The 15208-nt window shown below is 39.3% G+C and overlaps 1 protein-coding gene across 1 annotated transcript in view; it reads left to right on the forward strand.

Moving 5' to 3' along the window:
* Positions 1 to 15208, forward strand: part of phlpp1 (PH domain and leucine rich repeat protein phosphatase 1) — a 71967-nt gene that overhangs the window by 52004 nt on the left and 4755 nt on the right. The window contains exons 3-11 of the mRNA XM_041803070.1: positions 1032 to 1157; positions 1973 to 2121; positions 6804 to 6950; positions 7905 to 8132; positions 11796 to 11998; positions 12316 to 12376; positions 12887 to 12982; positions 13566 to 13721; positions 14053 to 14253. Coding sequence (XP_041659004.1) covers positions 1032 to 1157; positions 1973 to 2121; positions 6804 to 6950; positions 7905 to 8132; positions 11796 to 11998; positions 12316 to 12376; positions 12887 to 12982; positions 13566 to 13721; positions 14053 to 14253 — 1367 coding nt within the window. The remainder of the gene's footprint in view (positions 1 to 1031; positions 1158 to 1972; positions 2122 to 6803; positions 6951 to 7904; positions 8133 to 11795; positions 11999 to 12315; positions 12377 to 12886; positions 12983 to 13565; positions 13722 to 14052; positions 14254 to 15208) is intronic.

Raw genomic sequence — 15208 nt, forward strand, 5'->3', positions numbered from 1 at the left:
TTTGGGTACATGTATTTATTGGAAAATCTTAGCCATTATAGTGCATGTTTAGTGAAGCTTTATAGTGTGCAAGTTGGAAATCAAAAATAGCCAAATTAAACAATTAAGCCTTTCCAAAAAGTAATTTTTGTTGTGGTGGCATCAATAAAGGTATCATTGTTGTTTGATATTTACTAGTACTGTGGCATAATACAAAAGTCTGGTATCATGACAGCTCCATGTTGAACTGAGACATCAGAAACAGACGATGGAACGCTGCTCTGAGGATGAAATAGACCAGGAAATGGGAGAAAGGAAGTCTTTATGTTTTGAAATCCTCAGTGCTGACTGAGATCGAGAGATTGTATTGTTTAACATTACAAAGTGTTGAAAAGTCACAAAGTATTGAAAATACTTAAATACTTGCAAGAGGCTATACATTTTAGATGGAACTTTGAAATAGATGTGTCCTAATACTTGGTCTATTCTGCACCTTCTGCATTGTGTTGTATGATTTCATGTGGATTTTCTTGCTCACTTGTCAGCTCAGCAGCATTTACAGCATCCTTTTATGTTTGTATTCACAAAATGAACAGAAAAGAGACGGAGAAAATGGGAAAATGCGAGTTCAAGGTAATTTGGCATCAAAATGAAAACTGGGGAACGGTTGGCAAATACTGTTTGAGACAACTTGTTAGATATGCAAAAAAGCTTTTAAACCTGAGACAATGGGAATTAAAGCTGTTGATTCCCACATGAAAAATAGTAGCACAGACACTAATCTATTAAATTAGATTTTTTCAGGAGTGCAGCTGCTTCGTTAAAGAGGAAACGGTTGACACACAAAGATAATTTATTTGCCTGTTTGAGGACATTTTGTTTCAAATAAGAACAAATCCACTGAGATGTCCACGTATGAGCTTTTTATTTGTGTTTTCTCTATTTTCTAGCACTTACTCCACAGACATAGGGTTATTGTTTATATTCAGAGGGGGTCAGAGATGTCAGTTCTCTAGACACCAACATCCCTTTCTGTGTGTGTCTTACTGCAGGTGGAGGAGGTGAAGAAGCACAATCACTGCTTGGCCTTCAGCTCGGCAGGGCCTCAGAGTCAAACCTACTACGTCAGCTTTGACAGCTTCACGGAGCACCTGCGCTGGCACAGACACGCTGCAAAGGTACGACTGCCCGTGTGTTCATGTGTGTGCACAGTAGTCATAGAAAGAGAAGAAGAGCATGAGCATATGCTCCTGTGTGTTACTTACAGGTCAGCTGCACTGTATATCAGAACATGCCTGACTGCAGAATAAAGTATGAAAATATGGCACTGTGCCTGATGCAGCCTGTATGAACTGAGTGGATTGAAAACAGCACATATTTCATTACTGTCCAGTCTGTAGTATATAAGTGTCTCTGTGTGCACTCACTAATATAAACACCACTCATGTCTCCCTTGCTCTCTTTCCTCTCATTTGAACTCAAGTAGGCCATAGCCAGAAAACCTCTTTTCTAAATATTAACAGGGACATGCATGTCACCCGCACCCAGAGGGCTACTCAGAATAGAAGCCTGGATAGAAGCAGCACGTGCCGCAGTGATGCCTGCCGAGCCTCCAGCTAACTCCGCTCTGAAAAGCCTGAGTGTAGATTTTCCCCTTTGAAGACGGACCGGACTTTAATGCCGTCATTTCGTTTTAGATATCAGCTTGTACATGTCTGTGAATTTGACTAGCAAATCCTTGCAGGGTTAACAGCTCTGGACACCTGCAGTTAACTCTATTACACAATCATGTAACGTGAGATGTTAGGTCGCTAACCTGTGGGACTTTCCCTTGACTACTCCCTAATCCTAAGAAGATTGGCCACTGAATGACATTTGACCAGCTAGCATCAGGCTACACACACCCACAGTATACGAGTACAGTCATGTGCATTAGAGATAATCCTGTTAAACTCCACGTTTCTCTTTCTCCACCCTGCTTTCTCCTCTTTAGATGGTGTCCCAGAGAATCAACTCTGTAGATCTGTCCTGCTGCAGTCTGGAGCAACTTCCTCCAAACCTCTTCTACAGCCAGGACCTCACCCACCTCAACCTCAAACACAACTTCCTGCCTGCAGACCAGCGGCTGCAGCAGCTGCAGAGGTACAATGGCACTTTAAATCTACAGTAAACACACCTGGGGATAAACTTTAAGGAAGGGGCGGGAGGAAATGAAAGATTATAAAGGGGTGGACGGGCTTGAAGAATTGATGAGACAGTTCAGGACAGTTTGAAAGGGCTCATTCAGGCAAGATGAGACTTGAGGTTTTAGCAAAGCTTAACATAATTTGTGCACAACAGGAGATGTTGTACAAGGGAGGGCAAAGTCGAGACACTTACACTGTGAGGCTTCACTGGACACAGCAGGTCATGGCTGGCTGCTTTGGACAGCTTTAGATTTCGCCAGCAATTTGCAAGCAATCGACCTGAGCAGTCTAGGACCGGGGCCATTGGCACACAGCGGCCAAAGAGGCTAGCCAGAGCTGAGCCGCACCAGGCCAGGCCAGGCCAAAGGAGCCCAGAGCCCAGAAGGGTAGATGCGTCTGCAGGGAAGCTTTTAATGTGCCTGGCCTCCCTCACTCTCTCTCTCTGTGGGCACCATCTGCTGCATGCTTATCATGCTCCCAGATTAAAGCCCACAGCCAAGACGTCTGTGTGTGTTCTGTGTGTGCGTTCACATGTATTCACATTCATATGCACAGTGATGCATGTGCATGCCTGTCACAGGCAGTTTCTGAAGATTATTTCTAGAAGATTTTCACCATTTATGTTGGTGAATTGTGTGAATTTGATGCTTGAGTATGTGCAAGTGATGCCTGCAGAAAAGTGCGCCCTGTGTGTGAGAGGAGAGTTGCCTGCTTGTGTTCAACATAGAGAGTGGCTGCAGGCTACAGATTTAGGGTCAGCGCATATAAAGTCTTGATACAGTATGGCATTCCTTTTCTTATGACTACACTGAGTGGAATGTGTTTGTGTGTAGCTGTGCATGTGCAATCTTGCATGTTTGTGTGGAAGTTATGAATGAATTGGATTTCAGGATTTTATATTGCTCTATTATAAAGTCACTTTCTGATAGAAACTGGCATTTACAAAGATGACAATGCAGGGGGAAATACCTAGTCTGTAAAACTGAGTGAGTAATGCACAGCTCCCCTACTGGCAGAGCAAGAGAACATCCATTTAGCTCTGCCAAAGCTAAGTAGGCTCATCCGCATTTGACCCAGCATGAGAGAAAAAGAGGTCAGTAATGAGAAAGAGATGAATAGTTAGCTGAAAATAGAGGCGATTTGACAGAAACGTGCAGCACAGTTACTTGAGTATCCGCTTCCCTACTGAGAGTTGTCAAGCCGGAGTAAGAGCAATAATACTCTGTGTTTATCCTCGAGGGATGTGGGTATATGTGTTTTGGTGTGGACAGTGTTTGAGTATGTTTTTGTTTCAATATAAACACTGGCGTTCTGTGACATCTAACATGGGGTCAGGGTGCTTTGTATTTTTCCAAGAGGACTGGAATGTGTGAACCTGCCACATGCCCCCCCCCCTTCTCTTTCTCTCTCCCTCTTTTCTCTGTTCTCTTCAGCCAAATACTAACTGGTGGGTGCTTTGCCAATCAGATATGCATAATCAGTTGTCTGGGATACTAGCTCTATCCTCTGGCATGGGACTTCCTTCCCAGCATGCATCTCTCTTCTGAGACAGAGGTCACTGCTCACTGTGGGGGGATATCTAGCGTTCCGTGCATACAATTGAACCTTTGGCCTGTTTATTTACATATGTATGACAGCTTAGCAAGTTTTGAAGGACATAAAAGTAATGGAATTAAAGGTAAAATGTGTGAGAGAGGGTGGGAGTGTTGCCAAGAAAGTGGCAGAAACACAAAATATGAGATTAAAGGGGTTATTTAAGGCTGATAGAAAAGATTTAAGTCGTATTAGCCGTATTATGTTTTGCCTCTCTGAGGCAGCAGAGGTAGCTTGAAATGTAATATTGACTCAGTTTTACATTTTGAAGTTCATAAAGTCAAAAACTTGAGCAAGCATTTACTTATTTACACATTCAGCAAACACTGAGCAGCGTTTGTGATATTTTATTTAGAGTTGTGTGTCTATGCACCTCATGAATTAGGAAATATCCAGGCTGTAGCTTCCTAATTTACTCTTCTGTGTTGGCATGCTAACTGCTTGACTTGTGTATGCTTTTTAGTGACAGGCTGATTGCTAACAGTGAGTTTTAAATCTGCTTTAAGGCAGCATATATAGTTTGAAACAAGGGTAACAGCAGCAAAAGTTATAGTTAAGAAAACTTGAAAGTATGATAGCATATGCGAATGTGCTAAAAATTGGCTTAAAGCTAAACAGCTGAGTGAATTATTTAAAGCAAAAAAGTCAGCAGCAGTTTTTAACTCTTCATTGACATTTTTGTCCTTCAGCACAACACCACATGGTTATCACATTATTAAGTTGTTGTGAATGTGTTAGCGATCTGCTGTCTCATCCAGCAGACAACAGAGAGCATGAATTTCATTTTAAGTCTTCTGATTTTCAACCTTATAAATGTAAGCCAAATATTCTCTTTTTCAGTTGTGTTTAGGTCTCTGTTATTTTGTTGCATTACTTGTAGAAGCTTTATCTTTCTCTCTAGCTAGGAGTTAACTTTGTCTCTTCCTGTGCAGCATAAGTAACATATGCAAAAGAGACCGTAAATCTGAAAAGAAAGAGAAAAACAGAAATTGACCAGCAATTTTCACCTTAGATTCACATTTTAATCCATTAGCACTGCACAGTGGTGTCACATTATGAAATTGTTCTTGTCACTGTGTTAGCAAATTGCCAGCTCACTCTGCGGACAGTGGAGAGCATTAACTTTCATTTTCTGCCTTCTGTTTGTCCATGTGACCAATTTAAGTTCAGTTTTCTCTCATTTCTGATGGTTAAGTGTCTGAAGTGTTTCTAGCATTTTAGAAGTTTAAGTATGTTTACTAGCTAGTAGCTAACTTTTTTTTGAGCATGAGCTCAAAAAGCACATTCATTACTAGCAGTAGCATACGCTGAAAAGACCTAAAAATCTGAAAAGAAAAAAAAAGAAGAATTTTACCAATAGTTTTAACCTTACATTGACTCTTTTTCTCCTGTAGCAGAAAATCACTGTGTTATCACATTATGAGGTCATTTTTGGGAATGTGTTAGCATCTGCTGACTCATAAGCTCTAATATCAGTCCTTTTTTGTCCACCTGACTAATTTAAGTTTAATATTCTCTTTTTTGGGTAGTGGTTTAGTCTTTTATGTGTTTTTAACATTATAGATGTTTAATTATGTTTGTTTGGTTGTAGCTAACTTTGGCTCATGTGATTCTAGGCAGCTAGCATTAGAAGTATGCAAAAAAAGGCCAAAAATCCAAAAGGAAGAAAAAGAAAAATTCACCAGCAGTTTACACCCTACACTAACATTTTTGTGCTTTGGCATTACAACACAGCGTTCAAACATTATGAAGTCGTCGTGATGTGTTAGCAAACTGCAGATTTGTTCTGCAGACCATAGAGAGCCTTTCATTTCAGTTGTTTGTCTACCTGATGAATGTAAGTCTAGTATTGTCTTTTTTGGGTGATAAAGTCTTTTTTTTTTAGCCTGATAGAACTTTAATTATGTTTACTCGTTACTAGTTTACTTTATCTCTCATGTGTTGCTTGGCAGCTAGCATAAGTAGCATGGGCTAAAGAAACCTAAAGATCTGAAAGGATACTGCATAACATTATTTAGGTGCTAATTTATCTTTGTAACAGTGTTTATTAAATAACACCTTGTCTATTTTTTATCCCCTGTTAGTTGACATTTTTTGTGTGGCTTTGAAATACTGGAGGATGATAGTGGAAGAAGCAGTATGAAGGGGCAGTGTGACACAGAGAGTAGAGACTCTGAGGAGGGGGTATGAGCATTACTCAGCAGATTGCAGAGGTTGATTTAATGGTTGGAATGACATTTTCCCACACACAGCGCCCCCCACCTCCACACACACACTGCCTGTCCGCCCGCAGGAGTCACCCTCAGCTAGAAATTACTTAACCATCCTGATCAATAGTCCTGGCGTTTGTTTCCTTTTGATCCATCACCACGACACACTGTATGCATGTGTGTTTGACATTTGTGTTTGCTTGTGTCTATGTGTACATAGAGAGGAAGATCAAGTTGTGCCAGCTGAAGCAGCTGCACCAGCCTGTGGCGCCGGTGCTAACATGGCACTCTGCCCATCTCCGGTTTACCATATCTGCATTCTTTGTGCATGTGATAGGTGATAGCAGGTTGCATGTGTGAGAGTATACGGATAAATAAAGACAGAGAGAATTCTTTACCCAGCCTGTTGCCTTGCCCCGCCCCTCCCACCGAGGGGCTAACCCCTCTGAAGGTCACTGGTCTGCCATAGGACACCTCACCAAATGCCACCGGTCACTGTTGTTTGAATGAACAACAAAGATGTCAATGCTGCACTTGTTTGCTCAACAATCACATGTGTAGGTTTAGTCCCAGTATTAACGCTGGCTTTGCTTATGGCTGATCTAACTGTGATTTTTCACTTAAACAAATTCTCTGTAAGCTATACTTTGCTACATTGCCTGCAAGTATATTCATTAATATATTCATGAATATCTTCTACTCTTTTAAAATATTCATGTTGACAAGATAAAACATCTCCAATCACTTGCTCAGACTCTCTTCTGCCTTCTTCTCTTCCCTCTTTCTCCATCTTTTCCCTAACTTCTCATTAATTCTTTCATTCCTCTATTTGCAGATTTTCTCGTCTGCGGAGCCTCAACCTGTCCAACAACCACCTCGGTCAGTTCCCCATGGCGATCTGTGACATCCCGACACTGACGGAGGTCAACCTCAGCTGTAACTACCTGGCCTCTGTTCCCAGCTCTGTGAGAGCCATGACCAAGTGAGTAGAACAGCACAGAAACGTTACAGAGGAAACAAAATGGATGAGAAGGTTTTGTAAAGTTTGGTGTTTAGAATTGAGCTAAAACACAAGTTTAGATATGTCTTAACTTTATTTTTGAGTCATTCCTGTTATGCAGGTGTCGAAACATTAATTTATGTATTCTTTGTTAGGTTTTTCATGAGCTTTTGTTGTGGAGATCCCTGAAGAACTATAATGCAGTTTGATTGTTGATCTTTTTAAACAAAAAATAACGAAAGTATGTTTCAAATTAAATTACATTACTTCGTTCAGAGTTTTTAGGTTATTAGGTTTACTTCAATGATCAAGTCACCGATTTTTACTTTCAAGGCCATCATTTCCAAGAGGATGAAAAAATGATTTTGCCAGCCAGAATACATTTTTCTCTCATGGAAATTTTCAGACTTTATGTTTTGGTTGTCCTCCAGGATCAGCTCTCTTTGCTTGTGGAAAATACATTTCATTGAATCTTTAGATGAGTGTATGAAATTCATGTAACTTATTTGAAAAAGAAATGCATTAATGCATTACTTCATGTAGTTTACCCTGCCTTGAAATAAGGAATGTATTTATTATAAGAGCCTTTCTGTTTCTGGGTTGGTGCTGACTTTTGGATGCTTTTGCCTCAGATCTCATTTTAAACGTAGCATACAGGTATGCAGCTTGAAACAGGCCTAGATGAGAATTTAATCTGCAGGAATGATCTGGTATGCCTGTAAAGTCCTCAAGAATCCAGTAGGGCATTTATGCTGCTACTGCCATCTGCTGGATGACAAATATACTGAATGTAAACAAGTCCAATCTGGCACACTGTCAAAGATCCTGCGCCACTTTATCAGTTTAAATAAAGAAAAGTCTTTGTTTAAATGCCAACCTTCATATCATTGCTTTCCTGAATAGGGGAAATTGTCTAATCTTGTGTCTTTCTCTCAGTTTGCAGACGTTCTTGTTGGACGGCAACAGCCTAGACGAGCTGCCCAATGAGCTGGGTTCCCTTCAGAGGCTGAGTTACTTGGGCCTTTCCTTCAACCAGTTCAGCCATGTGCCCCAGGTGCTGGAGCAGCTGACCTCCATGGAGAAGCTGTGTATGGCTGGAAACAACCTGGAAACACTCACCCTGCAGAATTTCAGACTGCTCCGGGTCAAACACATAGATCTAAGGTAGGATCTTCCAAACAAGCATAATTGTTTGATTATATTAGAGCTTTTGTTGAGAACTGGCATCACTTAAAGCCCTGAGTCATGCTTATCCTAAGCAATACACTCCCTGACACATGTTATCCCTCTAATGATAGAAACAAAAACACAAAGAGGAAACCAAAATACAAGCAGACGGCAGGACAGCACGCAGTCAGGAAATCATTTGCCTGCCTGGCTCCATCAGGTGTCTAACCACTGTTTGCTAAAGCACAGAGCTGCAATGACTTGCACTATTTTCCCAGTTAATACTTCACTCCTTCTGACTTTGCCTAGGCAATGTCAGTAAATACATTTTCCAGCCCTCTCACCTGTTTGACCAAAGATCACTTCTTTGATGATGATTTTGTCTCTTTTGTCACATGGCAGATTAGGGCTACACAATTATTTAATTATTTGAAAGTTTTTTCCCCAATATGAGCTTATGCTATTAAATACTGCAAAGACTAATTTAATGGCATCATGTAAGAAAAATTATAACACAGAAGAAGAAGCAGTTTTTATAACTCTGTATCTGCATGTATTACCTTTTGGATAGAGAGTCAGGTAAAATTTCAAGGCTTTAAATTGTGATGATTCAATCAGAAGACACTCTATTTCACTATTAACTATCCTTCAAACTTATTTGGGCAAATTAAGTGGTTGAAAAAGAGCCTTTTGGATTTATTTTGGATTAATAAGGGGCATTTTATATAAACAATTATTGTGTAAAGCAGTGGTTCACAACTCTGTAACTTTTTTTTTTTTCAGATTTATTTTTGGGCTTTTCATGCCTTTATTACATAGAGGAGGACAGTGGATAGGGTCGGAAACAGGAGAGAGAAAGGGCCACAGGCCGTGTTCGAACCCCGCATGCATAGGAGGCGCCTTAGACTGCTAGGCTATCTGTGCGCCCACGATTTAATTGTTTTAATTGTTCAAATCCAAACAAAACAGCCCCACACAAGTTTTCTCACCTCGACACTTTTGTATGAACAATTCATAAGCATTTATTAAGATTAAAGATAGTATGAGTAAATCTAATTTTTACAACCTCAAAGCAGAAAAAGCAACCCCCCCAAATGAAGCCCAGACCCCAGGTTGAGAACCAATAGTGTAAAACATGAAAAACAGTAAAGACAGTTAAACATGGTTCCTGCAGGTCCTCTTAAAGTCTTAAAAAGTATGAAATTGGACTTTTGAAATTAAGGCCAAACAAAGTCTTAAAAAGCCTTGTTTTTACCTTTGACAGGTCTTATATTTGAGAAGGACCACTAACTGATATCTGTGTCTATCCTATTTTTGTTTTCTGGCATTCTTTTTCTTTTTTTGTTATTTATGCAATCATAATTTAAGAAATATAAAGTAAATAACGTTTCTTTTTTTTTGTTTGTTTAATCAATAATTTTGTTTTTTAACTGAATTTTTACCACAATTCGTGTCATGAATATCAATAACAATGCAGGGAATACAGTATTGGATGTTCAAAATTTCCTCTCGAGCACCCCTGTACCACCCTCTAAATGTTTATTACTCGATGTAATTTTATATATCTTACACTGTTTCCCTGCTAAACGTTATTTTTCTTTTTAATAGTTGAAAAATTTACAATCAGCTCAGCATACCTGCTAAAATATGTTAGAAATATATCGCTGAATAGTAAATTGATACAATAGACATATTAAATTTGCCAGAAATCATCAACTTTAGGGATCCATTACCAGAAAATATCAGTTTCCTATCCTATTTGTCTTTTCATAAACCTTGCATTAAATCGAAAAATTAATTTCAGTGTACCAGGAAATCTCACATGCCTTTAATTTTTGCTGCACAAAAAGTTGTATTAAATTTTCTCTTTTAAAAATTCCTAAATTTGATTTTTTAAAGATTGTAAGTACCCTAGTTTAATATTTGTCAATTTACCACACTTTATGTCATTATTAGGTTATAATCACAGATTATCGTTTTTCAAAATGCAACATTCCACATGAAAAGAAAAGCAAACTTAGTTCATCTGGTTTCAAGTTCAGAATTTTCATATCTCAAAATATATATCCCAAAAAGAAAATGTATTACAACATGTTGAAACCTGGCAGCAGAATCCTTCTCTGCAGTCATTTCCAGAAAACATGTTCAGTTATTTGTTGAAAATGTAAATTATTTTATAAGTTTATTGGTTGATCCACCATTTAGTCTTAATAATAGCTCAAAATGCTCATCCTAGGGCAAAGCTGGCCTGCAAAACTCTCCAACAAAAACAGCTCTAAACTAAAAGGTACTGAGTAAGCTATGAGGTTAGACTGATAAATTATTTCCCTGAAAGTTTAAACAAAAATTCCATATTATTTCAACAGTTACTGATAACTTCTTTACAGTCAAATAAGCAATTGAATAACAGTTGTAATAGTTTAATTGCTTTTGTCATTTTTTAACCCAAAATTACAACACTTCTTGTATAGGTATTTTGCTTTTTTTGTGTATATCATCTTAAATAATTCTTCCATATTTGACTGTTAAACAAATCATAGAATCAGTTTTTTACAGTAAGTCAGTAACAGTTTTAAGCTTTAATAATAATAATGAACCAAAAACTGCACAGATGCAATCTGGGAATAAAAACAATGCATAATTCCTTAGTGAACTAATCCAGTTAACTGGCTTTTCTTGTTTGTTTTTTTTTTTTTTTTGTTGTTTTTTTTTTTTAGAAAAGATAGTGATTGGAGATCTTAAATCGAGACGCACTGATTGTGAACCCATACCAGTGATACAATAACAATTACAAGAATCGCAGCTATCTATGCATTTTTTTCCCATATGTCTTTTAGAGTTATACTCCTGCCAAGCCATCATTTTCTCTCATGTTCAACCATGAAACACAAACCAGATTGCCCAATATATGACTTTTTTGACTTGTGAAAAAATCTCCTCTTTGAATTAGTGGCTAGTTGTTTCTGGATGCCAACATTAAATAGATTTGATTCTACAGATAAACATCTGCAACTGACTTTGGTTCATGATAAAATTTTAGCCAACTGGGAAATGACTGTCAAGAGAGCTTATATTGACAGATGCTGATGTTATCTCTGCATCCATAACCTAAAACAAAACAACACAAGATGAGTATAGTAAATTAACAGTAGCTATATTTTTTAAGGCAAGGTTAAGATAAGATAAGATAAGAGTAAATTTGCCTAGGGTCGTAGTGCACTGTACACAAAGGAAGCAACTGTGCATACGAAGAAAGATAACTGCATGGTCTAAAAATATGATATAAAGTGCATAAGATCATGAAAAGATTTGAAGAATTAATACAATAAATACTAGAACTGAATCATTCCATACTTTAGAAATAAGCTTGAAAATACATGCAGTACAAAGACATTCCTTATAACAAGCTTGAATAACTACCACTCTAAATGCACACATACAAGCAGGTAATGCATCAGCAGTCGATGACATAGAAATCCCTTGAAGTACAAAAACTCACAGCTCACTTTTCCACCGATGTTGTGCACAATGCAGCAGCAATATATCAGCCCACACCTGAGGCGCGTTTCTGCTTTACCAGAAAGGCCACAGAACTGTGCAGTTCAACCTTATCCAATTGGAGCTGAACCTTAGCTTCCCTCCCTGCTCCCCCTCTGTCAGGTTGAATAAGATCTCCAGCATGGTGCCAGATGAGCCTGACCTGCTGCGGCACGTGACACAGCTGGATGTGAGGGATAACAGGCTGACAGAGCTGGACGCCTCAGTATTCCCCAGGCTGGAGGTCCTGCACTGCGAGAGGAACCGCATCACCAGCCTCAAGGCCAAGGGTTGCCTGCTCAAAGGCATCTACGCCTCAAACAACGGTGGGTTTGGCAAACCACAACATATTCCCTTTTCTCTTACATCAATGCCACCTTACTGAATCTTTTTCTCCAAACCTAACATCACTCATTTTTTTCCTGTATTCCTTATTCTTCAATGCCTGTCTCTCTGCACACATTTATTTTTCTCATCAGTTCAGCAGTTTGATTGTCCCTCTTCAATCATGCCTCTTTAACTTGTCATCTCCCTCCCCCCACCGCCACTCCAAATGCTATCCTTCATTTCCCATCCGTCTGCGTTTGTAATAGAGCCTGTCTGTCCTTGCTATAGGTTAATGTGTTTGGATTTTTCTCCACAGAGATACGACAACTTGATGTCACTCCCGTGCCCTCTAATCTCAGCTACATGGACATCTCGAGGTGAGAGAAATTCATTACAGTGCACACATACACACAAAGTATTAACACAGCTCTAAATGAAAAAATGTTTAAAAGATATGCATGTTTTTGGCACATCTTCTTTGCTCTATAGATACTGATACAAAGCTTTTGCACCTCAAGAGAAAAATTGGCCGTGACTTTTACCTTTAATAATCAATGTAGCCAAAAGAGAAAGTCTACTTTAGCAAGCATTTTTGTGGTAAATCAAGCCATAGATGGAGGAAGAGGGAAGCTTTCTAATGATGAATTTATTTTAAAATGTTTTTGTTTTTAAGCTTTTGGCCCCTTTTTCCACCAAAATAGCTGAGATTTCAATTACCCAATAAAGTGTATCTGAAATATTGCACAGAATCCAATTGAAGTTAGAGCCTTTCACTTTTTAGAGCAGGACTGCTGGGAATTTTTTAAAAATCCCTGTATGTTCGGTATCTCGCTTTACAAACTGCACATAATTTATCATCATCATCACGCTCCTCTCTACTCCTGTAGGAACCATATGGAGTCCCTGCCAGACTGGTTGTGTGAAGCGAAGAAACTAGAAGTCCTGGATGTGAGCCACAACCTCATCACTGAGCTCCCTGCGCGGTGAGCCTCTCAGCAAAAGTGTCCCTAAGTCTGTAAATGGACTACAGTGTGGCATTATTCTCTCTGCCCTTTGCCGGCCGGTTGTCTATCCCCCATAGAGTCTCATAAATCACAAAGATAGCCTGTAACCTCTGTGGCCTTGGTCCATTCTCTTCCTCTTTATATAGCCTCTTAGAAGGTCAGTTCAGATGCTGCTTTCTCCCCCTCCTCCCTCTCTGTCTCACATTCCCTCTATCTTTTTTTTTTTTTTAGTTTTCCCTTTCTTTCTGTATGTACAGTACATGTGTCAGGGTGATGAATCCAGACTGAGGGCTCCTAAAGGCACAGCTATTTCCCATTTTCACATCCTCCTCTTCACTGCTCCTTCCTCAGTTCCTTCCTTTTTAAGACTGCTTTGGTATGCTCATTCACAGGCCAAGTGTTTTGAAGAATTTTGTTTCATTTGCTCACCAATCATGTCCCTGTTTCAGTCTATTGATCTGTTTGTTATTTATCTGTACGCTTCTACACCTCCGGAGGATCATAGTTTATCCTTCATGTTCGAGCACTGACCCAATCCTCTGTGCTGTTCTCTGTGCCGCAGGTTGTTATGCAGCAACAGTCTAAGGAAGCTGAGTGCAGGACATAACCAGCTGCAGAAGCTGCCTGAAAGAGTGGAGCGCCCTCTGCTGGAGGTTTTGGATGTACAGCACAATCAACTGGTGGAGCTTCCCTGCAACCTGTTTCTCAAGTCTGACAGGTAGCATTAATCACCTGTTGGAGGGGGTTTTTAGTTTTTATTAGATAAAATGTGAGATGCCAGACAGGAAATTAAACACAGGGAAAATGTGGGTGTATGGAGATAAAGGATGGAAATCATGGATTGGATTTAATTGAGGACAAGATATTCAAGGGCAAAAATAACCAGGGAAAAACAATCTGCAAGGACAAGGATAGAAGAAGGGGCTGGGTTTAATACAGGCCAAAGAAAGAGGAATCAGTGTTGTAATAGCTTATAGCTAGTTTGTAATAACTTAATTCTTTATTTTTACAGTCCTGTTTGAATGAAAAACTTTATTTTTCACTTTCAGTTTACGATGCGTAAATGCATCAGCTAATAAACTGGAGCACCTGCCGCCATCCAGCCTATCAGAGGAGAGCCATAGCATCCTGCAGGAGCTCTACCTGACCAATAACCGACTGACAGATAAGTGTGTCCCCATGCTGACAGGCCACTCACACCTTCGTGTTCTGCACATGGCCTACAACCATCTACAGACGTTTCCAGCCAGGTAGACGATTTCCCCTCCCTTCAATCTGTTATTTTCTCTTCTTCAGGCCTTCATTATATGTCAGGACTTAAATATGAGGTATTTTCATAATCCATTGACTTAGTCGTCTAAATTCAACAAAAAAAAAGAAAAGAAATATGGGTTTGGTAGATTATTTCTTTGTTTTAACATTGCTTTTTGTCAATGAAAGCCTGTTTTTTCCCCTTTTAAATGGCGCCACATCTGTAAGAAACATGCACTTTGTAGGATGAGCAGCAGAGCTGAGTATATGGGTTGCACCACTGAAAAATTTGCCAAATCCTCTTCCAACACCAAACAGCTTATTCTGCCATCGACTCTTTTGATGTTCTTTGGTGGATTGGATGATTGAAGTCTGAATAAACAATGGATACTGGCAGTCTAACAAGATTTCTTGCCAAGAAGCATTGTTACAAACAGTCTACCAAATACAAGTATCCTTACTTTTTGTGCTAAGTTTAGTAATCTGTTGATTGTCAGATGTTTGGTATGGTGTGATTTTATGAGGCATAACAGTTACCATTTTTGAAGGATTAAGTAATCTTAAAACAGCAAAGAGAGCAGGTCTAGACCAGTGCTTTCCAGTGTGGGCCAGAGCCCACTGGTGGGCCCCAGAGGTACTGTAGGTGGGCTACGAGAGGTCATTTACAGTAACTAAAAACCAGATATTTAAAAGTAATTTAATCACATTTATCTGATGTATGGAACCAGTGTCACGGTTTATTTGGTGTTGGATTAACTGGTGACACTCCAGTAAACCTTCTGCTAGGCCACTAACTTCTTGATTTTTAGAATTTACCAGTACTTTCTGAGACATTAATGCTTCTTGGGAAGAGTTTGCTGAGCTACAAAGTACATTTACAGAGATACATTTTGGAAAAGGAAATTAAATTGACTTTGCAGATGCCTGATTAAAACAGCATATATGGCAGTGGCT

This window comes from Cheilinus undulatus, linkage group 13 (genome assembly GCF_018320785.1).
Source record: "Cheilinus undulatus linkage group 13, ASM1832078v1, whole genome shotgun sequence".
In the NCBI taxonomy this organism is placed as follows: Eukaryota; Metazoa; Chordata; class Actinopteri; order Labriformes; family Labridae; genus Cheilinus; species Cheilinus undulatus.